The sequence below is a fragment of the Varanus komodoensis genome, unplaced genomic scaffold, assembly GCF_004798865.1.
Source record: "Varanus komodoensis strain SLA01 unplaced genomic scaffold, ASM479886v1 scaffold8, whole genome shotgun sequence".
Taxonomy (NCBI): Eukaryota; Metazoa; Chordata; class Lepidosauria; order Squamata; family Varanidae; genus Varanus; species Varanus komodoensis.
In genome coordinates, this window is record NW_025336481.1 from 17,717,356 (window position 1) to 17,740,690 (window position 23,335).

General features: G+C 36.7%; 1 protein-coding gene across 4 annotated transcripts in view; it reads left to right on the plus strand.

Moving 5' to 3' along the window:
- Nucleotides 1-23,335, plus strand: part of TNRC6B (trinucleotide repeat containing adaptor 6B) — a 147,883-nt gene that overhangs the window by 3,997 nt on the left and 120,551 nt on the right. For all 4 annotated transcript variants that reach the window (XM_044454837.1, XM_044454839.1, XM_044454838.1 and 1 more), the window contains exons 2-4: nucleotides 3,796-3,867; nucleotides 5,976-6,061; nucleotides 15,877-15,944. Coding sequence is in view for 1 of the 4 variants with exons in the window: in XM_044454841.1 (XP_044310776.1) it covers nucleotides 6,017-6,061; nucleotides 15,877-15,944 (113 nt within the window). In the remaining 3 variants the exon portion in view is untranslated. The remainder of the gene's footprint in view (nucleotides 1-3,795; nucleotides 3,868-5,975; nucleotides 6,062-15,876; nucleotides 15,945-23,335) is intronic.

Below are 23,335 nucleotides of genomic sequence, written 5' to 3' on the forward strand. Positions count from 1 at the left end.
TGAGACACCATTGTAAGGTAATTAAACTGCCATTTAATAAAAATGCAAAGAGGGAGAAGATCACCTCTGTCACTCCTCCCACTCCCCACTGGATGAGCATTCAACCGCTAAGTTGAGAGGTGCCTGCTCATCTTGTTTGTATTATGTGCATAACATTTTGATTTGATACCCTAAAGCCCATCAAGATGATGCTCAGCAAAGCTATTAAGGTTCAGGTAAGCTCCTTTTGCAAAAGGCAGTCTTTCAGACAGCCATTCTTAAGCTATTCAGGGCTTCAAAGATTAATATATTCTATTATTTCAGTCATAAAGTGATTCTTTTCATTTTTCAATTAGCTTTTTAATTGGCTTGCATAATGATGGCTATAGCATTCATAATTCATTTTAATAGTTATGAATAACCTGTTCTTGGAGAGTTCCAGTTTGTAATCAGGAGAAGGAAGTGTTGGTGGGGATAAGACTATGGTTCATTCATATAGTTCCAAGCAGCCTAGTAATAATGTAAGGTGAACATAACAAGAACACAACTGTGAATTCAGCTGTGCTAAGAGTTTAGAGGCTGTTCACTTTACTTTGATTTAAAATATTTATATTTCACTTTTCAGTAAAACAGCTTCCTAAGTGGCTAAGGGCAAATCAAAACAATGAGATTAACAACTGTATACATACTAAAAATCAAGTGGGAGAGCAGTAAGAGGCCAACAGTAAAACAATTGGCAGCAGAATCAGAAAAAATAGCAAATCAATGTATTACTCATACAGTACCATCTTTAACTCAATTAATTATGCTAGGTCTATATGTTGTTGATGTTTGCCAGTGACTGTTGCAAACTTGATACAGGTGAATAGCACTAGTTTGGTCATTCCAGTTAATTATTCGTGGGAATTGCTGTAGACCTTGGTTTCTTTGTTGAGATTTTAAAGCAGGGTTCCCCTGTCTGATACCATCTAGATGCTTTGGACTTCAGCTCCCATCAGCTTTAGTCAAGATGGCCCAGGGTCACCAATGCTGGGAAATGACCATTTTTCTTTGTCATCAGCACCATGTCACATTCCCAGTGCTATGTGTGTTCTGAGTCTGGGAATGCAGATTTATTGTTTCATTGTGCAAAATTTTATTATATATGCATTGCTTGATGAAACACATTGCTCTTTTGAAATGAGTTTTCATTACTGCTAGTGCTTAGTAACATATAAGGTTGTCACATCTGCATCTGGTATTAGGTTCACATAGCATGTTAACCCTCCTTGCTTGTTTCAGAATGGCTTGTTTGTGATTAACCAACTATGTTGCAAAGTTCAGACAAGAGGTCAATCCACTTTGAAAACAAATATGGCTTATAACCTATCATGGCTTATTATGTTGTATGAACCCAGACACAGACTACTCCTAAATGCTAAGAGAGACGATACAGTGCTACAGCCTCACCATCTTCCTTCACTTGCTAATTTTTCCCATTTCTGGTGGCCAGCATAATTTTAATATTGCCTTGTAGCAAGCAAAAGTGCTTCCTGGCTTTTTGTCTGTGATGAATATGCAAGTTTCCCCTAACTCCAGTTTAGTTTTTAACTAATTCTACATGTGCTTGATAAAACAGCAAAGTGAATTTTATTAATGGTTAAGGTATTACAAGCATATAATGTAAGTAAGTTAGGTTCTATTCATGCTTCTGTGAATTGTCAAGTAAGTTTAGACTTTACTTTTTGTTTTATGTGCCTAGCCCAATTTCTTGGGAAGTTTTCTTTGGGATCAAATATATGCCAGTGTAATTTTCTTTAGAAGAATATCTTCAGCTTGACTGATGCTCTAATTAATGTTAGTCTGGTGAATTACATATCATTGTGCAGGTTTGCACATCACACTAAGTCACGCTGCAAGTAAACCACCACAGTACCTGTAAGACAGTTGAGCTAGCTGTACTTGTCCTCCCCCTCATTCCCCTCAATTTTTTTAGTGGGTCCAGCAAATACCTCAGGTGTCTTTGCAGCAGAACTTTTCATTGCTTTGGTTCCCATGTCCATACCCTCTCTGAAGTAGAATTGTTGCAGGTTCCAAGCTACTGTCACCCCCTAGCATAAATTAAAATGGAATTCCAAATTCATTCATGTTATGAGCCCTTATGAAACAGGGTGGATTTTATTTAAATGTAGTCAGTGAGACTAGAAAATCATGATTTTCTTACATATTTTGTACACATGCCTACCTTACCCATAGGTAGAGGAACTTCATTAAAATATTCCCCAAATGAGTCTTTTTTACGGCCTGCTGCCATTATAGGTTTTCTCTTCCTGAGAAAGAATAATGTGATAAACCTCAGGTTTTACACAAAAAGACCCAAAGACATGTGGAGTATTCTGCTCAAAAGGTTTTACTTTCATTTTTACTGCTTGCCACTCCCTTCTCACACTTATCTTTGTGTGTGCTGCTATTTGACTCCCAATAATCCTCTTCTATTAATCCTCTTCTGATTTTTTTTCTTTTTTAAATTAGCACTTACGAGGTAAGGGATTGATTCTGTGTACATAGATTTGTGACACAACAATGGGATTAAGGTCTTTTTCTCTACTCTGTGTGTTTATTTTATAACGCTTTTGCTGTGAAGAAGAGGCATGTGATCACCGCAGACAGAAATTCACAGTTTTGAGAGCTGTAAAACCAAGCATCTGTGAGATTATCTTCTAGATAGAGAAATTGCCCACTAATTTACAGAAACCTCAGGAAGAGCATGACATTGTGAATGGATTAATGGAATTCATTTATCAAAAAATTTAAACGTTGCATGAATATACAGCCTCATGCTACCTAATTAAAAAGTAATCCCTATTTCACAGTGAATAACCTTCAGACTATATTGTATCTTAAATGGAAAACTATCTTTAGATACATTTTTTCCTTAAAAAGCATTCTATTAAAAATCCAGTTTAAATAAAACATTGCAATTTAAAAAAACATACAATTTAAATTTTGATTTTTTTAAAAAATGACTTTAATGCATGCTATTATGAACACTGTACTGCATTTAAATTATTTGGTGGGGGATTTTTCCTGTAGTGCAAGACTGCCTCCAATACTTAGCTAAGCATCCTACTATTCTCTTTATATTGCAAGCTAGCATGCACATTAAAAAAGACTGCTTTATGTTATTTTAAAATAATTCATCTACTCTCCAAGTAAGAACACAAAGTAAAAGGAGTGGGGTAGGGGGAGAGTTACTGCTGTCACCTGGTAGGTCTCAAGCCATTTCTGACAATTTACATTAAAATTGCCCTGCCAGCTTTGGACAATACAGCAAGCCACCATTTGTATGAACAATCCTAAAACAAGCCATGGATTTTCATTTGTGAAAAATAACTCACCTTGGAGAAACCAGATTGTGTTTGCACAACATGAAAACTTACTATGGCTAATCACCCTGGATGAGTTGTTAGATAATGCAAGTGTGGTTGGTAACTGCTGCCATGCTTTCCACTTCCCACCTTTAGATATTTTTGCTGATTTAGGAGCTTCAGGGCATAATTCATTGCAACTGTATGAGGAGTTGTTTGATCTTAACACCTAGAATACATTTTAGCCAGTGATTTTACTGCATTAATTGATAAAATAACGTTGTGATGTAATGTTTCTCTGGGAAACAGCAAGTGCAATCAAGTAATGTTGAAAGTTACCTGCAGTCTTTGCTAGCTGTAAAAAATGCAGACTACAAAAAATTTTCCTTAGGATTGCTTGTGCTACTTTGTTCCTTTCAAGGCGTGTCTTACTTCAGAGTGTAACTGTGTTCCTTTTTCTCTTTTACAGTGGATAGACTTTTGCACTGAATGTAGCCAGGACAGTCCTTTTGGGCTTGTGTAGCCCTGAGAAGCTGTCAAGGTAATTTTTGCTTAACTACAAGTACATTATTAGTTAAAGAAATGGAATAGAGAAATAAGGTACAGAAGGCAAAACCAGTACTGATGCATCACTATTCTTGAATGGCAAGTCATAGTGTAATGAATAATAAAATAAGAAATTGTATTCTTGTGTGCAGTGTTTTGTAAAATGATTGAGAGTACACTATATCTCTGTTAGGAGAATGAAAACACAGCGACCCACTTCAAATGATCAGACACTTTTTAAATATTCAAACTGTGGCTTTTGTCTGTTGAATCTAGGTAGTGGGAGTTGTACAAGTAATAAACAACCCTTGCATGATCTTAGAACAGGCCATGGGTTAGGTGAGGATCATTTAACTCTTTCATAGCCCTACCACCTTCAACAGCTGCTGTTGTATTTTGATTATTCAAAAACACTGCTCATGGGCACTGTAGTTTAGCATGACATATATATTCCATGCTGGCTTATTTGATTCTGTGAACTAGTCCATTGTTATGGAAGAGTTATGCATTATACCTGCCAGTAGAGCAGTATCATTTGTCTTGTCCTGTCAAATCTCAGGAGGGGTTTTGGATATACTAAGTATTGCTCAAGGTTTATTTATTCAAATAATTATGTCAATTACACTGGCACAGTAATCAAGACCAGATTGTCTTAATATTCAGCAGAAAAGAACTGATTACAGCACAGGCATCAGAGAGGTATATATTCCTCATCCTCGACAGGGGCTTTCTTTAACCTGCCTCCTCGCTAGGTCTGAACATTGTGGCCTACTTTTCCATCAACCCTAGCCAGTATGACCGGTAATGTAATCCAAAACATCTGAAAGAATCCAAGAGAAAGATTTTGGAAGTATGCACCATTACCAAAGAACACCCAGTTACCGTTTTATAAATTATATTGCCCTATAATACAACAGTCTGTTATTATGGACTACCAGATTACATTATGACAACCTGCTTCATTATCTTTAGTTAAACTATCTAGTAACACTTTTCCTAAATTGATGCCTGCAATAACTGAAACAAAGGAAGGATAGAACATTCTTCTCTTCAGTTTTCCATTTTCTAAAAAAATGTTTATAATTTTCACGTTCTTGATTCGTCTAAATGAATTTGGTGGCTAATTGTGGCCAGTGCCCTAAACGTCTGGGGATTGGAGTCATTTTGGCCTGCCACTGGCTTTGCTTACCTCCAATCTCAATATGAGCTTGAACACTAATCACTGGTCCCATGCAGACTCTACTCTGTGCAGAAGATAGCCCTTGGAACCTGTGTTCCCCTGCCTGCCACTTGCACTTTAGCAGCTTTGTGCTGTTCTCCTGCTTCTACAGCACAGGCTCACTTCTGCAGTTACAGTTTAAGCCTCAATTTTAGTTCCTGCAAGGTAAACACACCTCAATAGCAATTATGTTAGTCAAGGAGCAAGTAAACTTTTTTATATATTCTACAGAAATGCACTGAGGGATCTTAACTCTGCTCAGAAAGCCATAACATAAGTTCTAGAAGTGCCTGTACTTGTGCATTAGAAATACAGAAACAATTTGTCAGGAACTGGCTGTTTGTTCAACAGTAAAGATTTAAGTAACTTCTTCTTTCCACTTTGTTTCAATTGATGGGGTAGCATTCTTGTTGAATTTGTTCATGGGTGATGTAGCATCTTTTTGGTACCATGTATTGATACAAGGGCATGCTTTGCAAAACTGTAGACTTTATTTTTGTCCCAAGAGGTAGAGTTAATGGATCACAAGTTGTATGAGGGTCAAGACTGAGCTTTCTTGAATGATTAGCCATGAACCTATTATTTTCTTTATTCTGACCAATGTAATAACACAACAGATTTGAGATTTAATTTGGAATGTTTTTCTTGAAGCTGCTTTTGTTCAGAAATAGACTGTTAAACCATTCTACAGGCTCCATCCATAAGGCTAATACTTATTGATACATATGTGTGCATCCTTGTTCACAACTGAAATACCTTATGTTGCATGACATATTTTTATGGGCTGATACTTTCAATATTTGCAATGGGCAATAGGAGTCATAAAAACTCAGATTCCAACTTAATTTTTTTCATTGTGTTTCCCTTCCTTTTTTTTTTGACAGAATTTCGTATTTCAGCAGAGTTTTGCACAGATTTTGTTCCCATGCAAACTGATGAGGGAGAAATTTTGGAGGAAGGCAGTTCCAAGGTCAGTGAGATAATAGAATGAGGCTAGAATATGATATGTATGATTAATGTATACTTATCATACATATACAGTGTGTATACATAATACACACTAATATGTATATTAATTGTTCATAAATAAGAAGTTTGAATTTTATACAAGGTGCTTCCAAACAAAATGCCTTGCACTAATAAAGATGAAATTCTTACAGGTTTTCTTTCCCATACTAAGGTTAACAAGGTGAGAGTACATTGCAGTTAACACAAGAATGCTGATCTCTCTAGCATATTTATGTATTGAAGATTGTGGCCTGTGTGCTATACTAATTCCAATATATTTATTTAAAATAGAGTTGTGAATAATCACATATGTTGCTGCTTGTGAAAAGAAAACACTGCCTTTTGGAAATTACAAGAAGCTTTTGTAATCTGGAATAGTTGAGATTTTTTTTCTTGGCTATGAATATACTATAAGGCTATACCACTTAACTGAACTCAGTAGGTTTGTGTTGTACATAATGTAGGAGCTTGTAGGTGTTAGACAGTTTTATCAGTTATTTATGTGGACTTATTTGCAAGTCTGGCTTTAAAATTAAGTTGACATAAAGAAGAAACTGTAACAGTTTCCACATCACTGCATGTAACTCATAGCATAGCTTTTAAGAGATCTTTCAGTTTAAGTATTTTGATATAGTGGACTTGCACGCCAGTGGCTTTATGTTAAGATGATTTGATCATTTTCTTGAAAACAGAGCTACCCAAATGGGTTTCTGACTGAACTTTTTCTGCTAGATTTAGGTTGTCAAACAAATTTCAGATTAGTTCACTAATATAATTGTATAGTACCATAGTGTAATGCTTAATCGATTAGATTCTTGCTCATAAATAATATTAGAAGGGCATATCATCCTCTGCTCTGTTTACCTCTCCTTCACCCAACTATTGCAGAGAATCAGTACTGTGTGATGGTAATTGTATTAAGATAAATCAGGTGAGACTGGATACTTTCTTCAGAGGATTAAAGGCCAAAACACTGAAATTTGTTAGCACAGGTATCATAGTACTGTTTTCTCAGTTTGAGAAACATGATACTGTGCTAGGAGTTTAGGCCTGCACAATTTGTTTAAAGTAATTAAAAGTAGCGTGTACTGCTCAAAAGTATATGAAGTGTCAGACATCTTTATGTAAGCTGCTTACCTGGGGTAAATTACTGCTTGCCGCAGGTGTAGATTGCATGGCTGAATTTAATGTAAGAGATATATTATTAGCACTGTATATATGAAGCCACTTTATACTTAATTACCACGCTTACCCATTTGGGTCAGTACTGTTTTATTTTGACTAGAAACGTTCTGAAAATGGAGGTCTTTTCCACCTGTTCCAACCTTAAAACCTGATCTTTTAACTAGGACCCACTGTATGCAAAGCATACATCCTCCCATTCAATGGTGTATTTGCTATAGTCAGCCAGATTAAGTTGTTAAATGCATTTTAAAACCTTATGGATTTTAATAAGCCCAGTGCTGAACTTTGGTTATTACAAGTAAACAGTAAGTATGCATATTTAATTTGGTTCACCCAGATATGTCTTTGATGTTATCTGAGAATGGACTTGTGCATTGCATGCTTTAGTGTTTCCTTCTTGTGAGTAACTTTTGTTCTTGGTGTGTACAATTATACTGAATTATTTTAACATAATTTAAACTCTTAGCAATATACCTAGTAGTCCTGGGCAAATTGCATTCTGCTCCAGTTAAAGGCAAAATTAATGCTTATTTGCAAGATCAGTGAGACATAATAGTAAATCACTTGTCCAGTTAGTAATCTGTAATACTTATTTGGGGCAGTCTAATGTTCTTCCATGTTTCTTCTAAGCTATCCAGTGTGCTAAAATCTAGGCAAATTCACTTCTGAGGCCTAGTCCGGACCATCTTGATTTATTTGGTTTGTGCTTCTCTTGTCCATGATATAAAAATACTTTGTTTCTCCTTGCCTGGTATTTATAGAGAGAGAAACATGACCTCATATGAAACCTTTAAAGTGTTAATGCCATATAGAAAGGGGAGAGAAGGAAGAACAAGACTTCCAGATCAATTTCTCAGTATCTTTGCTAAATAATCTCTGAGAATGTTGACTAGGTAACACAAGAAGCTGTTTTACTTCCTCAATTAGCATAAATTTATTTTCTAGAGTTTATAGGGCTGTCTGTACTTATCAAAAATAAAAAATTGAGAGAAGCATATAGATGCTGAAAATCTTATTAAGGTAGCTTGCTGTGTATGAATTTCTTGGCACAATTTGTAATCTTGGAAATCTGTTTTAAGGGTTGCTTAATAAGCACATTTCTAATTAGCACTGATGGGGTGACTTCCCTCATCCCTAACCTTGCCTGTGTATTAGAAAGGTGAGGGAAAAGGAAAGCCTTCAAGAAGTGCTGCTTCATAGGGTTCTGGGTATCCTGAGGAGGCTACAAGTCATAAGAAGGTGTGCTCAGATTAGCTATTTCCTACATGGGCCAAAACAGAAATTAGCGCAATAGAGTGAGGATCAGGGAACTGAAAAGAAGAATACATAAGCTAAGTGAAACACTATACCTTTGTTCCTATTAAAAGACCCAGCATCTTTGACTTTCTAAACAAAATGAAGAGTGTTTATAAATTTTGTTTATCTGCTTTTGATCTTAGATTACTTTTGTATAGTTATTTTATGCTTGTCCAGAAACATTCTCTGTTGAGCCCAGATGTTCCTTAGTAATAGTATAACAAGATAAACTTTCTATTTCTAAATGAACTGCATTTATCCTCCTCCATCCATGTCCTCCGTTGGTCCTGCCAGATGATATCTGAGTTGCTGGAGAAGGATGATAGTTGTGTGGGGATTGCTTTGCGGGGTGGGCTGTTGTATTTCTAACCTCTTAATTGCATCTGGCAACAATACAGTGGAGAAAGGCTCTTGTTGGTAGAGGCTGATTTCCTGGTAGGTTTGAGCCCTGCAAATTCTCAATTAAGCAGTGTCTGAATGGGGAGGAGGAAAATGAGACTGGCAAGAACAGGCTCTTCTCCCAAACTGGTATGTTTTCATTTCCATCTTTTCTTTTCCCCTAGCTAGCTGCTAAGATGCCAAAACTGATGCTGCTCGCTTTAACATCTTCTCACTGATGTGATATGAAGTTTACATCCAAAATCAGCTCTTGGTAACTCAGTTTGCTTGTGACACTGGGTAATTGAACCAGTCAGATTGTGAGTAGGCCAATCAGATTTTATGTGGGAGTTCAGTTCAGATAGTGATTTGGTGTTAACAGTTTTCTAACTTCTAAAACCATACAAATACAGAATTCCATTTCTAATAAAGAACATTCATGCTCAAAATTTTAAAGAATCTCTTTCTGTTTGAAGTCTGCAGACTGACAGTGAATATGCAATAGAAGCATTCTGAGGGGAGGAGGAAGGAATGAGAAGTTTGTGAAATTGCTTAACACAAAACAAAGCAAAAACATAGACTTTTCTTGACACAAATGTCTTAGCTGATGTTCAGTACCAAAAACTATCAAAAAGTATCCACTGTCAAGTAGAAAATAAAACTCTCTTTTTCACAGAGCACAATAGTGCATAATGTGATTTGTTGCCATAAGAGGCAATGGTGGTTGCACAAGGCAGGATATAAATGCAGTGTAATGCCATTATTATTACTACTGTTGTTGCTGATAATAATAATAATAGGGGATTAGACAAACCTATGGAGGATAAGGCTATCATAAGTGTATATGCTGCTTATAGTAGCAGTTACTTTTGTTTGATGTGGATAATAATGTAAGTTGTCTAAGACTACAATGATTTCTAGCATACATACCTCGTATTCCTTAGATTGTTATACTGTGTTTGCACTTCTGATTTTCAAGTCCTAGATCACTAGAGAGTCAGTGTAGTGTAGTGATTAATGTGTTGAACTAGAACTGGGTTCAGTTCCCCATTTGTGAAGCCCAAGTCAGTGGTAACCTTGGGCAAGTCACACATAGTCTGCCTTACAGGGCATTTGTGAGGACAGAATGTTGTACCTAGCGAAGGGGAAACCATGTGAGTCACACTGAATTTCTTAAACAAAAGGTGGGATAAAATATGTAAGATTCTGTAGGCCAAAGTTGTTGGTATTTTACAAACTTAGAGAAAAAACTTCAAGGAATCATTTCTACATTGATTTGTCTGCTATACCTATTGCAAAATCAGTGCATGAGAATTATTGAAACTCTTTTTAAAATATCCCTTCACTTTGTAAGGTATGCTGGCCAGACCTACTGGACTTAGCTCTTGCTACAAGTATTAATGCAAGAACATGTTAAACATCCCTACCATCATAGTTGCATATTGCAGAGTAAGATTGCTAACAGTATATAAAGAAGTTTCTTTCCCATCACTGATCTTTTGTTGAAATATCTCCAGTTAGGTTCTGAGGAACCCTGGACCTAGAATGTTGAGGAAGATAGTGTTATCTAACATCCTGGAAACGTTATAACTTTGTGATGATACAAGATGCCCAGAAAGTATTTTCCTGAGTTGGAATTCATGCTCCCAGTGCCCAGATCTAAAAGAGCAATCTCTCTTGGTCAAGCTATTAAACATGCTCTTATGGGCCATGTTTAGACCAGATAAGCTCCCTCTAGTTAACCAAGTATTGGCAATTTCTATTCCTATATGCTGGATTATAAGGAATTCATGCTTCTACACGGAGTTGCTACACGGAGCTGTGAAATCTTAACATTCTAATTTCTGAGATGACTTCCCTGGGGTTTTTTTTTTAATTTCTGCTGCTTTTCTAGCTTGGCTAAAAGATCTAAAAAGCTCCAGATTTTGTAGGTGCCTTTTGGTGAACTTTTTGACACTTTTTTTCTCTCACACATCTTGAGATCATCTGATACTCTGGTAGGACCCCAGCCTCTGTAGTGACAGCCAGGAGTTCTTTGTGAGTGCAGCGGGAATGAACTGGAATCAAAGCTGTTCTTAAGACAGCCCAGTTCCAAAGGAATACACACTTCAGTGGAAGTATGGCTAAAGGCTTCCTTTGAGACTGACAACAGGAAGCACTTTATGTCTTCCAGCAGAAGATTTGCTACCATTCCTGCATGTTGGAAAATTATTCTTTTCAACTATCTGGTAACTCCGCATTGCTAAATTTGCTTTAAGATTGAAGAGTACTTGAAGGCTCTTCAAGCCTTTCTTTCTATCAAGATCTACTTTTCACATTCTAGAAAAACAGAATATTTTCTCCTGTCCAGATGAGACATCCCAAAAAGTTCAACATGTACCCATTCCTGGCAAATCTCCCTCTAGGTGGATGGACCAGCTACAGTACTTTACCCCACTCTGGGATTTGATTTCCTTAGATCTCTCAGTCTTGGAAGTATCTATTCTGGATACTATCTTGGGTTTTGATTTTGTTATCTTCCTTTCTATAGATATTACCAAATTACTAACTGCTTATATTTCTTTGATTGATTATTGTAATTTTCTTAGTTTTCCTGCTTCTACTATTAAATTTCTCTGTGTTATCAGAATTGCTGTTGCTGATTCTGATCATGTTTTTTCAACCATTCTCCTTTACTCACTGTTGCCTTTACTTGTCTTCATTTAAGTTGCAATCTGTTGGGGATGACTATTTCGCCACAAAGTTAGAATATTATGGGCATTACATGGAGGGCAGGAGAAGCATGGAAGGAAAGGTTCCCCCATGCTTCTTTTACCATGCTTCTTTTACCTTTGATGGTCAATTTCAACTGTCCAAATCTGGCTCTTCTTGATAAGAAGAGAGGAGGCTGAGGGGCTGCCAGGATACCTTGCCCACTGGCAGCACAGACCTCTGCCCTGCCCACTCCCAGAAACACTCTCCCAAAGCTGCACTTACAGCCTCAGAGAAGCAGCCAGTGTGGTTCTTTTCATGCCAGCTGAGAAGGTGGGAGAGGAGAGGGGATCCGAGAGCAGATTCCCAGCTTTGGAGTGACTTTCCAGCCTTGTAGCTGGGAATCTGAGAAATCCTATGGCTATCTAGATGCTGCCTAGCAACCATAGGATTGCTCTGTTTATGTTTTCTGTACTTTCAGATATTCCTATTGTCTTAAGTGATGCTGTCTTTCTGGAAAACGTTGGATTTTTAACTGCCCTAAATACTGAACTGATGAGTTTTTTTTCACTTGCCATTAGGAAAGAGAGCAGAGTGCCACGCTAATTGTACATATTGCATAGCTATTTTGAGATTCTTCCTATAGTATAGAAAAGTTGCACTGCACCATTCAGTCAGGAAAAAAATAACAACATTCCCTTAATGTGGCATAAGTGTTCAAATTCATAATCTGTTATGAAAAGTATTTTTATTGGGATGCTTGTCTTAAAACATTTGCATGACATTTCAGTACCATGCTGTTTTCCTCACCATTATTTATTTATATTTATTTAAACATTTATATGCCACCTATTTTGCCCATGGTATCTCGAGGCAGCTAACAACAGGCAATTAAAATATTTTATAAAGCAAAACAGGAAATTGCAGGAAATTGTCATCACTATAGTGAGAGAGGAAGTGAAAGGGGAGAGAAAGAAGTCCTCCAAAGCATCACCACAGCGAGAGATGAACTGAGAGGGTAGTGAGAAAGAAAGGGTCTCCCAAAGCAGGTCTTCCTACCCAATCCATCTGGAGATGGAAATCCCGCTGGCATTTGCTTGCTGCAAAGAGAAGCACTGGTGAGTTGGGCAGCGAGGGGGTTAGGCAAACTTGCAGTTTTTCCACTTTCACAGGGGTCCTGCTCTCCTAATGCCCACAAATATGGTGAGATGACCATACATGTTCTGACTTAAAATTTGTATGTAAGTTGCATTTGTAATTCAAATTTCCATTTTTCCAGGAACAGAACTTGTTCTTTATCTGGGGAACGCTTATATTGAAAACTGTTAATGTACTAATGTCTGAATAGTTGTGCTCATCAGTATATGTTCTTCCTAGGAGTATTCAACTGGAGTTAATTTGCTTGGATTTTTAGTTTTATTGGTACTTTTACTAACAAAAACATTTCTCAAAATGGAAACAGTTTCACTCTGAATCAATGATCTTGTTCCTCAATATCTTCAGTTCTTTCTTTAATATGCTCTTCTTTGGACCCTTCACTCTGTTCATACCAATGTTAATCCTTTATCCGTCTGCATCTTTTTCTCTATGCAGCCGTCTCACTAGAATGCCCTTCTACAACTTCTGCATCATTATTGACTCTTCCAATCTTTATATTAAGGCACCTTCTTAAAATGTATCTCTTCACCCCAGCTTATCCCAATTGACTCTCTTCTCCCTTTAGTTTTCCTCTCCCTAACATGACTTGTCTTTGTCTTTAGTATGTAAACCTTTGCTCTGTGCCTATAGTATTTAACTGTACACTGCTTAGCAACCTTAGGATTGTGTGCATATCTATTTAACAAGCTAGGTTAGGTGCTTTCTTTCCTTCAGTAGCCTTTGCAATAATGGTTACTCATCCATATTTGCATTCTGTTTATTCTTTGCCCACAGCTTCACCTATGGCAGGGCACTTTCATGTTTGGATTTGGTTTTTAAATACAATTCAGGCAAATTAGATTCTAACATTTGAAACTTTCTGACTTCTTTCTTGAACCATTTCCCTATCAGTTATGCAAGGTGGAAGTTTAAAATTGCCCTGACCCATGTTGCACAACCAAATTGTGGATGTCTGTTGGGGATGATAACAGCTTATCGCTAAAGCCCAGCAAGGTGTTTAGGCTCTAACTTCAAAGTGTAGGTCTGTGTGAGTTTTGAGAGTTCTGGCAGTGGCCCAGGAATAGAAGGCTTAGAGGAGTGTGGAGACTGAATACATTGTCAAAGGTAAAAGATTTGTAGAATTAACTGAACAGCTAAACCAAGAAAACAAGAGCCCTTTCTAAAACGTGTGGCATAAAGAAATTATTCCCTCCTCCTTCCTAGTAATTTGGCTTTTAATTAGATGACCATAAGCACTTCTCCCACATTGCTGAAGAATTCTGCTGCTTTTGATTACATTGCGGCATGTGATCTGAAACAACAAACTGAGGTTAAAGCTAACTATATACCTAACTTAAAACAAGCCTATTTAAAACTGAAATATGTGTAAATGACTCCTTACATTTTTTGTTTTTGTTGGTAGTTCATGGGTGTACAAACTTGCTGTTGGCTTTCCTGTAAATGTAGTCTTGTCTGGTCAGTGTCTTTACAGTTTCAACTGCCAGCCCCTACCCGTATCCAGATCTAAGGAAATGTCTATTATCATAAGGAGCAGAAGTTTGATGACTTAACAGAATGTGAAACAACATAAGTTTGTAGCCATTCTGGTATCAGTCTTACTATCATAAAGGTTTTTAGTCTGACCTTTCCTCCTGACATGCTACTTTCTTGCATATGATTAGTTCAATGAGGTGAGTCTCTTTCTGTAGTGGTACACAGCAGGTGCAGGTTTACTACTTCTGTGAGAGCTAAGCTAAAGTAGATGATGCTAGGACAGGATATACTGAAAACCCCTGAGATCTCCAAGTTTTTTGAAACAATTTTTCATGTAAATCCTTATCCACACCAGTAACTTTTTAAAAAGTGAGCTAAAAACAATTTCCCCATCACCCTAACCCACTCTGCTCACTTTTTGCTTCTCCATGCGCTTTAATGCTCTCTGCCTGTTTCCTCAGAACAATGCTTGCTTTGCCCCATTCTTTCTTACCAGCATATTGCTAGAGATAACAGCAGTAGTGGTAAAAGTATAACCTCCCTAAGATGACCTTGATTAGAGTCTGTTTACTAGATCTGTGCCCACAAAGCTTTACTTTGTCGCTTGATGTTTGTACCCATTACGGTATTGGTCTCTACAGATCATGCATGGAGGTTGCATCTTCAACTATTTTAGTTTGAGTAACATAAGAACACTAAAAAAATCCATATTTCAAAGGGTGAATGACAGGAATACCTCAGCAGTACATTTGAATGCTACTCTGAAGAGAAGTTTAAGCCATGTTTCTGCATTCAACAAAATAGAATGGGGCAAAACCCTGGAAGAGCAATCTTCTGTTTCCAATTTTTAGGTGACAGTAAGTCAGCTATTTTTAGGCAATTTTCTCAGCATTTGGTGAATTCAGAACCTTCACTAAAGGAAATCTATACTAAATTTCACAGACTTAGTGAATTTCACAAATCCCATGCCACAGCAGCTTGGTAAATCATGGTGAATAATTAACCCTTTATTAGATGAGCCATGTGCTGCATGTGAGCCACTTCTATTTTCTGTATATAATCTCTGAGGTTGTAAATATGACATGAGAATCTGAACCAATGGGTTGTTTAAGAACTAAACAATCCAGTGAATAAGTAACAACGGTTATACAATCACAACTGCATAGCTCACAGTTTACTGCTATGGCATGTGAACTAGGTCAGTGATTAGACAAATCACGATTTGATAAGAACTCTTAGCTATGGAATGAAATTTTATAATTTATGCACAAATCTGTTTCTCCTACAAGTCAGAGTGCAGCAAGCAAAAAGTATTTTTAAAATAAGTATTTATATGAAGAAAACAATTAACATCATATCTACTTGCTTCTAATTTTAACTACTTAAAATATTATACTTCCTACTTCCTTTAGCTGTGAGCATATACTTAGGAAAATGGACTCTAGAATGACAGTATGACCTTGGGTATGTGCATTTGTTAAACTACAAATGTCAATCTTTTGTTTAGAGCTGATAAGTTTTGACAGGGAAAAGGGCCACATAGGACAGCATGTATTTTGCTCCATCAATGCTGACCTCCAATGCTTGCCTTCGCAGATGGAACATGAGGATTTTGTAATGGAAGGGCATGGCAAGACTCCACCTCCTGGTGAAGAAAACAAACAGTGAGTCATGTTTATTTAAAAAGGGCCTTAATAGAGTAAATGATACAAAGCACTCATAAGTAAATGTGATTAAAGGATTGCTTCCTTTTCAAGGTAATCATCATTTAGTTGTTTTAAGAGTAAATCTTAAATTGCCAAAATAAAGGTGCCATCCTAAACACACTTTTTGAGGAGTAAGTCCCATTAAATACTGTGAAACTTAATTCTGTGTAAGCATGCATTGGGTTGCAGTGTAAATATGCTATATACACAGTCAGTTTCTTACTTTTGGAGCAATGGGATAAATGATGTAGTAGTTGCCCTCATTTTACCAGAAAGAGCATAGGAAATGCAAAGCACAGTCTGCTTCCTGATATGCATCTATATGAGAGCCTTATGTTTCAGTTCTGAATAAATTTGCATGAATAGGTATCATTGATTTTAGTAATAGCTGCAGTTTCTCTGGTTTACCAAGTTCACATTAGAATATACAAGTAGTTTGATGATAAACTTTATTTCACATGAATCTGAGTTCGTATTTTTAGTGCACACATAAACATATGTATTCCAACTTGGTGTTGTAGAGAGTGACTGCTGGCAGTACATCTGTATTTGACAGTTTCTGTGGAAAACAAGAAATTTTATTGTTGCATTGGTGGCTATATTAGCATTTTGGTTGATTATCATGGCTTTTAAGGCGATGCCTTACAGTGGAGCTAATTCTTCAAAAATGCAGGAGGTTTTTGTTCAGCCTTGGCCATTTAGGTTTGGTATAATAGACGTTGTCCAGCACATGTGGAGGATACCATGTTGAGAAAGCCTGTTTTATATGGTGTTGGTGGTCTTTTTTAAGCTCTCCAAGATTTATTTTTGCTAACTAGGAATCTGAAATGGAGATTTTGACTTAGATGCCTTTCTGACTAATGTGGACTATAATAATACTTTCCCCCATTCCACCAGCCTCTGAAGTTCCTTTGCTTGTTCACTCCCTTCCTATCAATAAATAACACTTAGTCCCTATTTTTCCCTTGTACAGAGTTGTCAAAATTCAGGCCCTTGGATTAAATCTGTTATGTCTGGGATCTTAATCTGGTCCTCTAGTTCCCTAGGTAGCCACAGCCAATTCTCTTGATCATTTCTCCTGACCTCTGATTATCTGATTGTTGACCGCTGCACGGTTTTTCTCAAATCAAAATGGCTGAAATGCCTGAATAAGGTTTATTTACTGGTGATAAGAGCTTTAAGCTAAAATATATTGGGGGTTTTGGCCCACTTCCATTGCCTTTTATTCTGCTCACTGCTGGAATGTGCCCCCCTGAATCTCAAACATTGAATTTGGCCATTAAGGGTGAAAGAGGTATAATACCTCTGCCCTAATATGTGATTTATTTTTTATCTATGCCTCGGGCCTTTTCCTCCTCTGTCTTTTTTCCTAGATCCTCAGATTTCATTTTACTCTCTTCTCTGTCCTTTTCCAATCACCCTGTCTCTATTTCTTTTTTAGATTTCTTCCCTCCTAGGGTTATATCATAAAACTTCCCAGCCTTCAGACTCTTGGCCTCTCCAGCATCTTTGCCTTTGGACTTTCATCCTGCCAATAATATTCTCTCTATCCTGTGTGATTTTTAAAAAGTTCTGTCACAAAATGTTGTTTTCAGTGTTACATTGATGATATTTTTCTCCTTAGAATTTGGACTTTCTTTAATTACTGATACTTAACAAAAATGGGGACGGAAGTTGCAGTTACATGCTTAAAAGGTTATAGCTGGGTTTTAGCCTAGTAAGTAAAGATAAAAGCTACAAATGAACTTCTACTGTACAAGATTTGATAAACAATCAGACTTTTTTACAGAAAAAAATAAGTATACCACTGAATATGGCATGGGAGCATGCTTTTTTGATCCATTGGAGGAGAATTAAATCCAAAAGTTATTGCATTACTTATAAATATGACTATACTGAGAGTGAGAATCTGTTCAGACAAGATCTTGTATTTGGTGTACTAAGTTTGCTGCTCCCTTTTACCTGAATATTACTTTTTCAAAAAAATGAGAACATAGTTATTATGGGAAACTCTGCAGTTTCTTTTTTCTTTTCTTTTTTTTCTTTTTTGGCAGCAGCCATCTAGCAAATGTATTCTTTCTCTGCAGTATCAATTTTCCAGATATTTTACACACACTGGCAAGATGGTCTGAACTTTTCAGTTTCAAAGATGGGAGGACTACAGTACATATTTTCAAAAGTACAGAATGACCCAGTTGCTAAACAGCTGTCACAGTATGGACACTTTGCCTAATCATTGGCAATGTCATTTTATAGAAGGAGATATTACTAACATTTGTATTCTATCCTTCATGGAATAGAAAGTGACATCCCCATTTTTATCCCAATTATACCCCTTTAGGTAATTTAGATCGGGAAGTAACTGGTCAGTGTTACTCAAGAAACTTCATGACCGAGGAAGGTTTTTAATTCATTTTTCCCCAAGCTGTTGCCATGCTGTAAATTACAATACACTTGTTTTCTTCACTGTTTTCAGTTGGAGAAGTAAAATGTGATGGTGGCATGAAAGAAGCCTTAGACCAACAAATTAAGTTAGTATTTCATGTATCTCAGCCATGAAATAGATCTACTTCTTAAAATTGGTATAGTAGGAAATAACAAGAGTACAAAATACATGAGAATAGCATCTGGAGGTTCTTATAGAACAGAAATTTTGGAAGGTATAAATGTTTCCATTTATTTATATCCCATACATACAGGGGTGAGGCTAATCCAGTGTTGTCTTGCAAGACTTCTTTTAAGCTAGAAGAAAGTAATTGGTCAAAGTCTATTCAGTGAGTGATAGCTACTATGGGAAATCTGAATCTTGGTCGATGTCAGCATTCTAACCACTCTACCACAGTGAGTCTAAAATGTCTTGAATCAATCACTAGTTCAGCTGAGCATTTTAAGAGAAACACCTGTAATGGATGGGATTTCTGCAAATTACTTTAATTTCAAAAAGTACAATTCCTTTTGGTTGTTTTTTTGCAACCTAATGAGCATGATCGTTATATGAACTTCACTGTATCAAAAGCAATTTTACTTTTTCCTATACTTTTCAGTACTTTTGCTAAACATGTATGTTGCTATTTACAGAAATTGTTTAATTTTTCCAGACCCACAGTTTGAGAAAAATTATGTGGATATTAAAACAACCGTGGATTCATACTGATCCCTGATTTGCATTGGACAACAATGTTACCTTTGGCTGCTTCTACTAATTAAGACATATTTGGGGTATTGAAAGCAAGGATTTTGTATATTAAGGCATATTTCTACTAGTATATGACTTATCTTTTTACTGTGTTCTCATTTTTTTGAATGTATAAAAATGCTTTTGACTTGCTACACCCAACATTACAGACCATTATGATCTGATTTATCAGTGAGGGCAACATAGTGCCTTCTAGATGTTTGGATTACAGCTCTTGCTGGCCCCAGCCAGCATGGCCAGTGCTCAGGGATCATGGGAAATATAGTTTAAACATCTGGAGGATATCCCTGGTTTAAAAATATGTGAAACACTATTTGTGGACTAGTTGATTTAAATAATTTATTTAAATCATCAATTTTGTGATTAAATCAGAATTGAATGGCAGTGTTTCAGATTGCCTTAATTTAAATTCACTGTATACCTGGACAGCTTTATATAGGTTGATACCGGTAGTTGTTCCCCCTGCCTCATCTCATGTTTCATTACAATGTTCCTTGGTGCTCTCATTGATAACTGCCTTATTACTCAGGGTGAGTTTGCATGACAGAGCAACCCACACTACTAATAAGCTATGCAGAGTGAGTTGTTTGCTGGACAACTCATGATGTTCCCAACCTATAATCTAGCTCACTTATGCTTATTCTCCCCTTTGGTTCTCTAGCCAGTATCTCTGTATTTTTTGTAGCACAGTTGAACTTTTCTTGCCTGTCCCTGCTTTATTTGCAACCCATTTTCATTCATTAATAGTGGAGAAGGTTGCCACTTTAAAAAAAGCAGAGCTGGGGTAAGTGGCACTTCAGAGTGATGGTTACTGGTCTGCCACTTAAAAAAAAGCTCCAGAAATGTGTTCGGACGTTTTAATTTTTAAAAAAATATTTTTGGTGATAAGTCTTCACAGCTGCACGAGTGAAAGAGCAAAAAAAATACATAGAACTCTCTTCCTCCCTCCGTGCACATTTGTGCACATGTAGCCTGTTGCTTCACACAAAAGGAAAAAAGAGTGAACTAGTAACATTTGTTCCAATGTGCTGCTTGGGCATTAGGGGAATAGCTATCACTTGTAGAGGCACAGGCAAGATCTCCAGCAGCAGTAGAGTATTGCTTCCCAATCCCCCATAACCCAGAATAAAATTGCTCTGTTAGGATTGGAAAACCCTTAAAACAAGGCATGGGTTGTTGGAGTGGGGGGGGGGGTTGCTCCAAAACAAACCACCCTGTGGGAAGTGGTTTGGGTTTGGATGATATTACAACCCACATTGGCTAGTTTTTGATAATGGCCCATATTCTATAAAACCAGTGAGCATATAGATGATGTCACTGCCTTTGCAAGTAATTCATCCCTTCTCAAATCACTGGCTATTTAAAATGTTAATCCTAACCATTTCTAACATTATACCAATTAATACAACCTATATATGTTGCTTCTCACATTTGCTTCTATACATTAGCATTTTTTGAATTCAGAGCATATGATACTGCAGGGCCCCCGTAATTGGTCAATGGCTTCCTATAGTATATCTCATTAGGAATAAGTGTATGTATAATGGGTGAAGAGCCAAGAGTAGTTTGGTTAGAACTTCCTAAGGAAGGTGGATAAGGTTAGTAAAAATTGTACCTGTGTTCACTGAGGACACACTCATGCAGGCATTAGAAAGGCACAATTTGGTAGTATTCTGCTCAGTGTATATGAGGAATGAAAGTGTGTGTGTGTGTAACTTCCTATAGTACCTCTAGCTTTAAACAAATGAATGTAATAATTCAGCTTATTTTTAAACTTCTGTTTAAATTCACGCTCTCATTGTCCTGGAGCCACTAATGATTACAGTAATCAGTAACGTATCATGCTTGCAGTGTTTTGATACAATTGAGAGCCAAATTCCAAAAAAACGTTTTAGGCAGGTGCTGCAGGTCATATATACTCAATTATAAAATATCTCATTCTTCATGTTTACATTTGAGTAAACTTTTGTTGACAAGGTGCTCTATTTGACTCAAAATTAAGAAAATAGTGGTCTAAATCCAAGATAATTTAGATAATGCAAATAGATGTAAGCTTGCTCTATAGGGTTGCCCTTTTCCTTCCTGCATGCTCCCAATTTGCTGAAGCGGATTTGGGAAATTCAGGGATGGGTGGGGTGGGAAATTCGGTCTGTCAGCGATGATGTTTCTGCTGGTGGGACACCATCGCATACAACCTAATGGGCTTTGCTTTTTTTAGTTACACAGATAACATAAACCAGACTACTTGTCTCCTGATAGCTGAATTTACATTGGTATTTACAAGAGCAGTAGTACTAGTTTTGGAAATTTATGTAAGGATTCCCAAAATGGTGGCTATGGAGTAGAGCTTTATTCAGTACCCACATCAAGGCCCTGTTTAAAGTGTTGGTATTGACCTTTAAATTTGGGATAAATTTTCTTTGAAGAATCACCCTTAAGTCTTTAAGATTGGCCACAGAGCCCTCCTCTCAGGCCTGTCAGTAATGGCAATCTAGTTGGTCACTGCAAAGGTCCTGTCTTTTTGTGCTTGCTGTCTTTTATGGAACTCCGTAAAGGTAGGTACATTTGATTCCTTCCTTTTTGCTTTTCGCTTATTTTGCTTTTAACTATACATACTTCTTGATTGTTTTTTACTAGATTGATGGGCTGGAAATGAACAGATTGCTCTGTTTCTAATTGTAATATTTTGAATTTTTCTTGGACTGTATTTGGAGTTGTGCCACAGTTTTTAGTTTAAGAACTTTCTATATATTAGTTCAAATGTTTGTGATAAGTTACCTTGGGAAAACATTAGTTTTGAAATGTGGCATATAAGTTCTGAAATGTTTTTTCTGTGATGGTTTGTCTGAATAAATCTTAAAGGTACTAAATTTTTACATGATTAAAAAGATCAGTATCTATACATTGATTTTTCTCAGTTTAGGATATACCTATTGACCCTCAAAATTATTGTTAGTTGATTTTGCTCCAATACCCGCTAGCAGTGGCTTAAGTTGACTGTAGAGTTTCTTTGGCCCATCTGGATCAGCAGAATATTGAAGCCAGTTAAACTTTATAAAAGGAACCACACATAAAGCATTTACTGCAAGTTGTGCTTTATTTGCACAACCACTTTTATTGGAGAGCTGGAAGCAAATGTCATAGAACAATTGTTTTAGAAGAAATTCTGTTATGTGATCGTGGGTATTATAGTTTATTAAACAAGTCTCTCTCTTAAAGGTAGGATTGTGTTTGAGCAATCAGCAATGTGTTTCATATAAATGGTGAAACAGACAGTTACATTTTAAAGGTCTGCATACTTTACTGTTTATTCATAAGTTGCAAGTTTGGCCTATTCAACTGCAGTCCTAGCCAAAATCCATGGAAACTGGCTCGTAGAGGAGCATATTGTGTTTATATGTTGCCCACACTGACCAATAAGCAATCATTTGCTTGCTTGCAGTGGCTAAAACAAAATTAATGCTTTCATATTTGTCATTTCTCTTTTTTTCTTTTTCTTTTCTTTTTTGGGGGATTGGGGAAGTTGGGCCATTCTCACATTGAAGATGAACTTTTAGGCTTTAATTTCAGTGCTTTATTTACTTACTTACTTCATTTTATACCAACCAATCACCAAGACACTCTGGACAGTTAGCAAAAGCTAAAATTAAACAAAAATTAAAAAGGTATAGACAGAAAATTTAATTTAAAAGAGCCAAACCATAATTATTATTCAGCACAGAAGCATAGCACTGGTACAGAATAAAATGGAATATATAAAAACAGTTTAAAAGTTAGATTGTTAAAATACTGGGAAAATAAAAAGGTCTTCACCTGGCACCATAAAGAATACAAAGTAGGTGCCAACCCTTTCCTTTCCTAATGACCATACTTCAAAGCTCCCTGTGTTGAATGTACTGGGCTTTGCCTACTTAGTTTTATGTCAAGTGAAAAATCTATTTTTGAAGGGTTTCTTGACCGTTATTCTGAATGTTATGACCTGTTGCTCTAATGATGCCCTTTCATTTTGATATTGCTTTGTGTGCTTAGTAAGAGGTACCTTGGCTCATGAACACCTCAGTTCACAACCACATCTGTCATGAACAGAAATTTTGGCAAAATTTTGCCCAGGTTGCGAACTCCACATTGGGTGACAATCACAATCGTGCCCGTC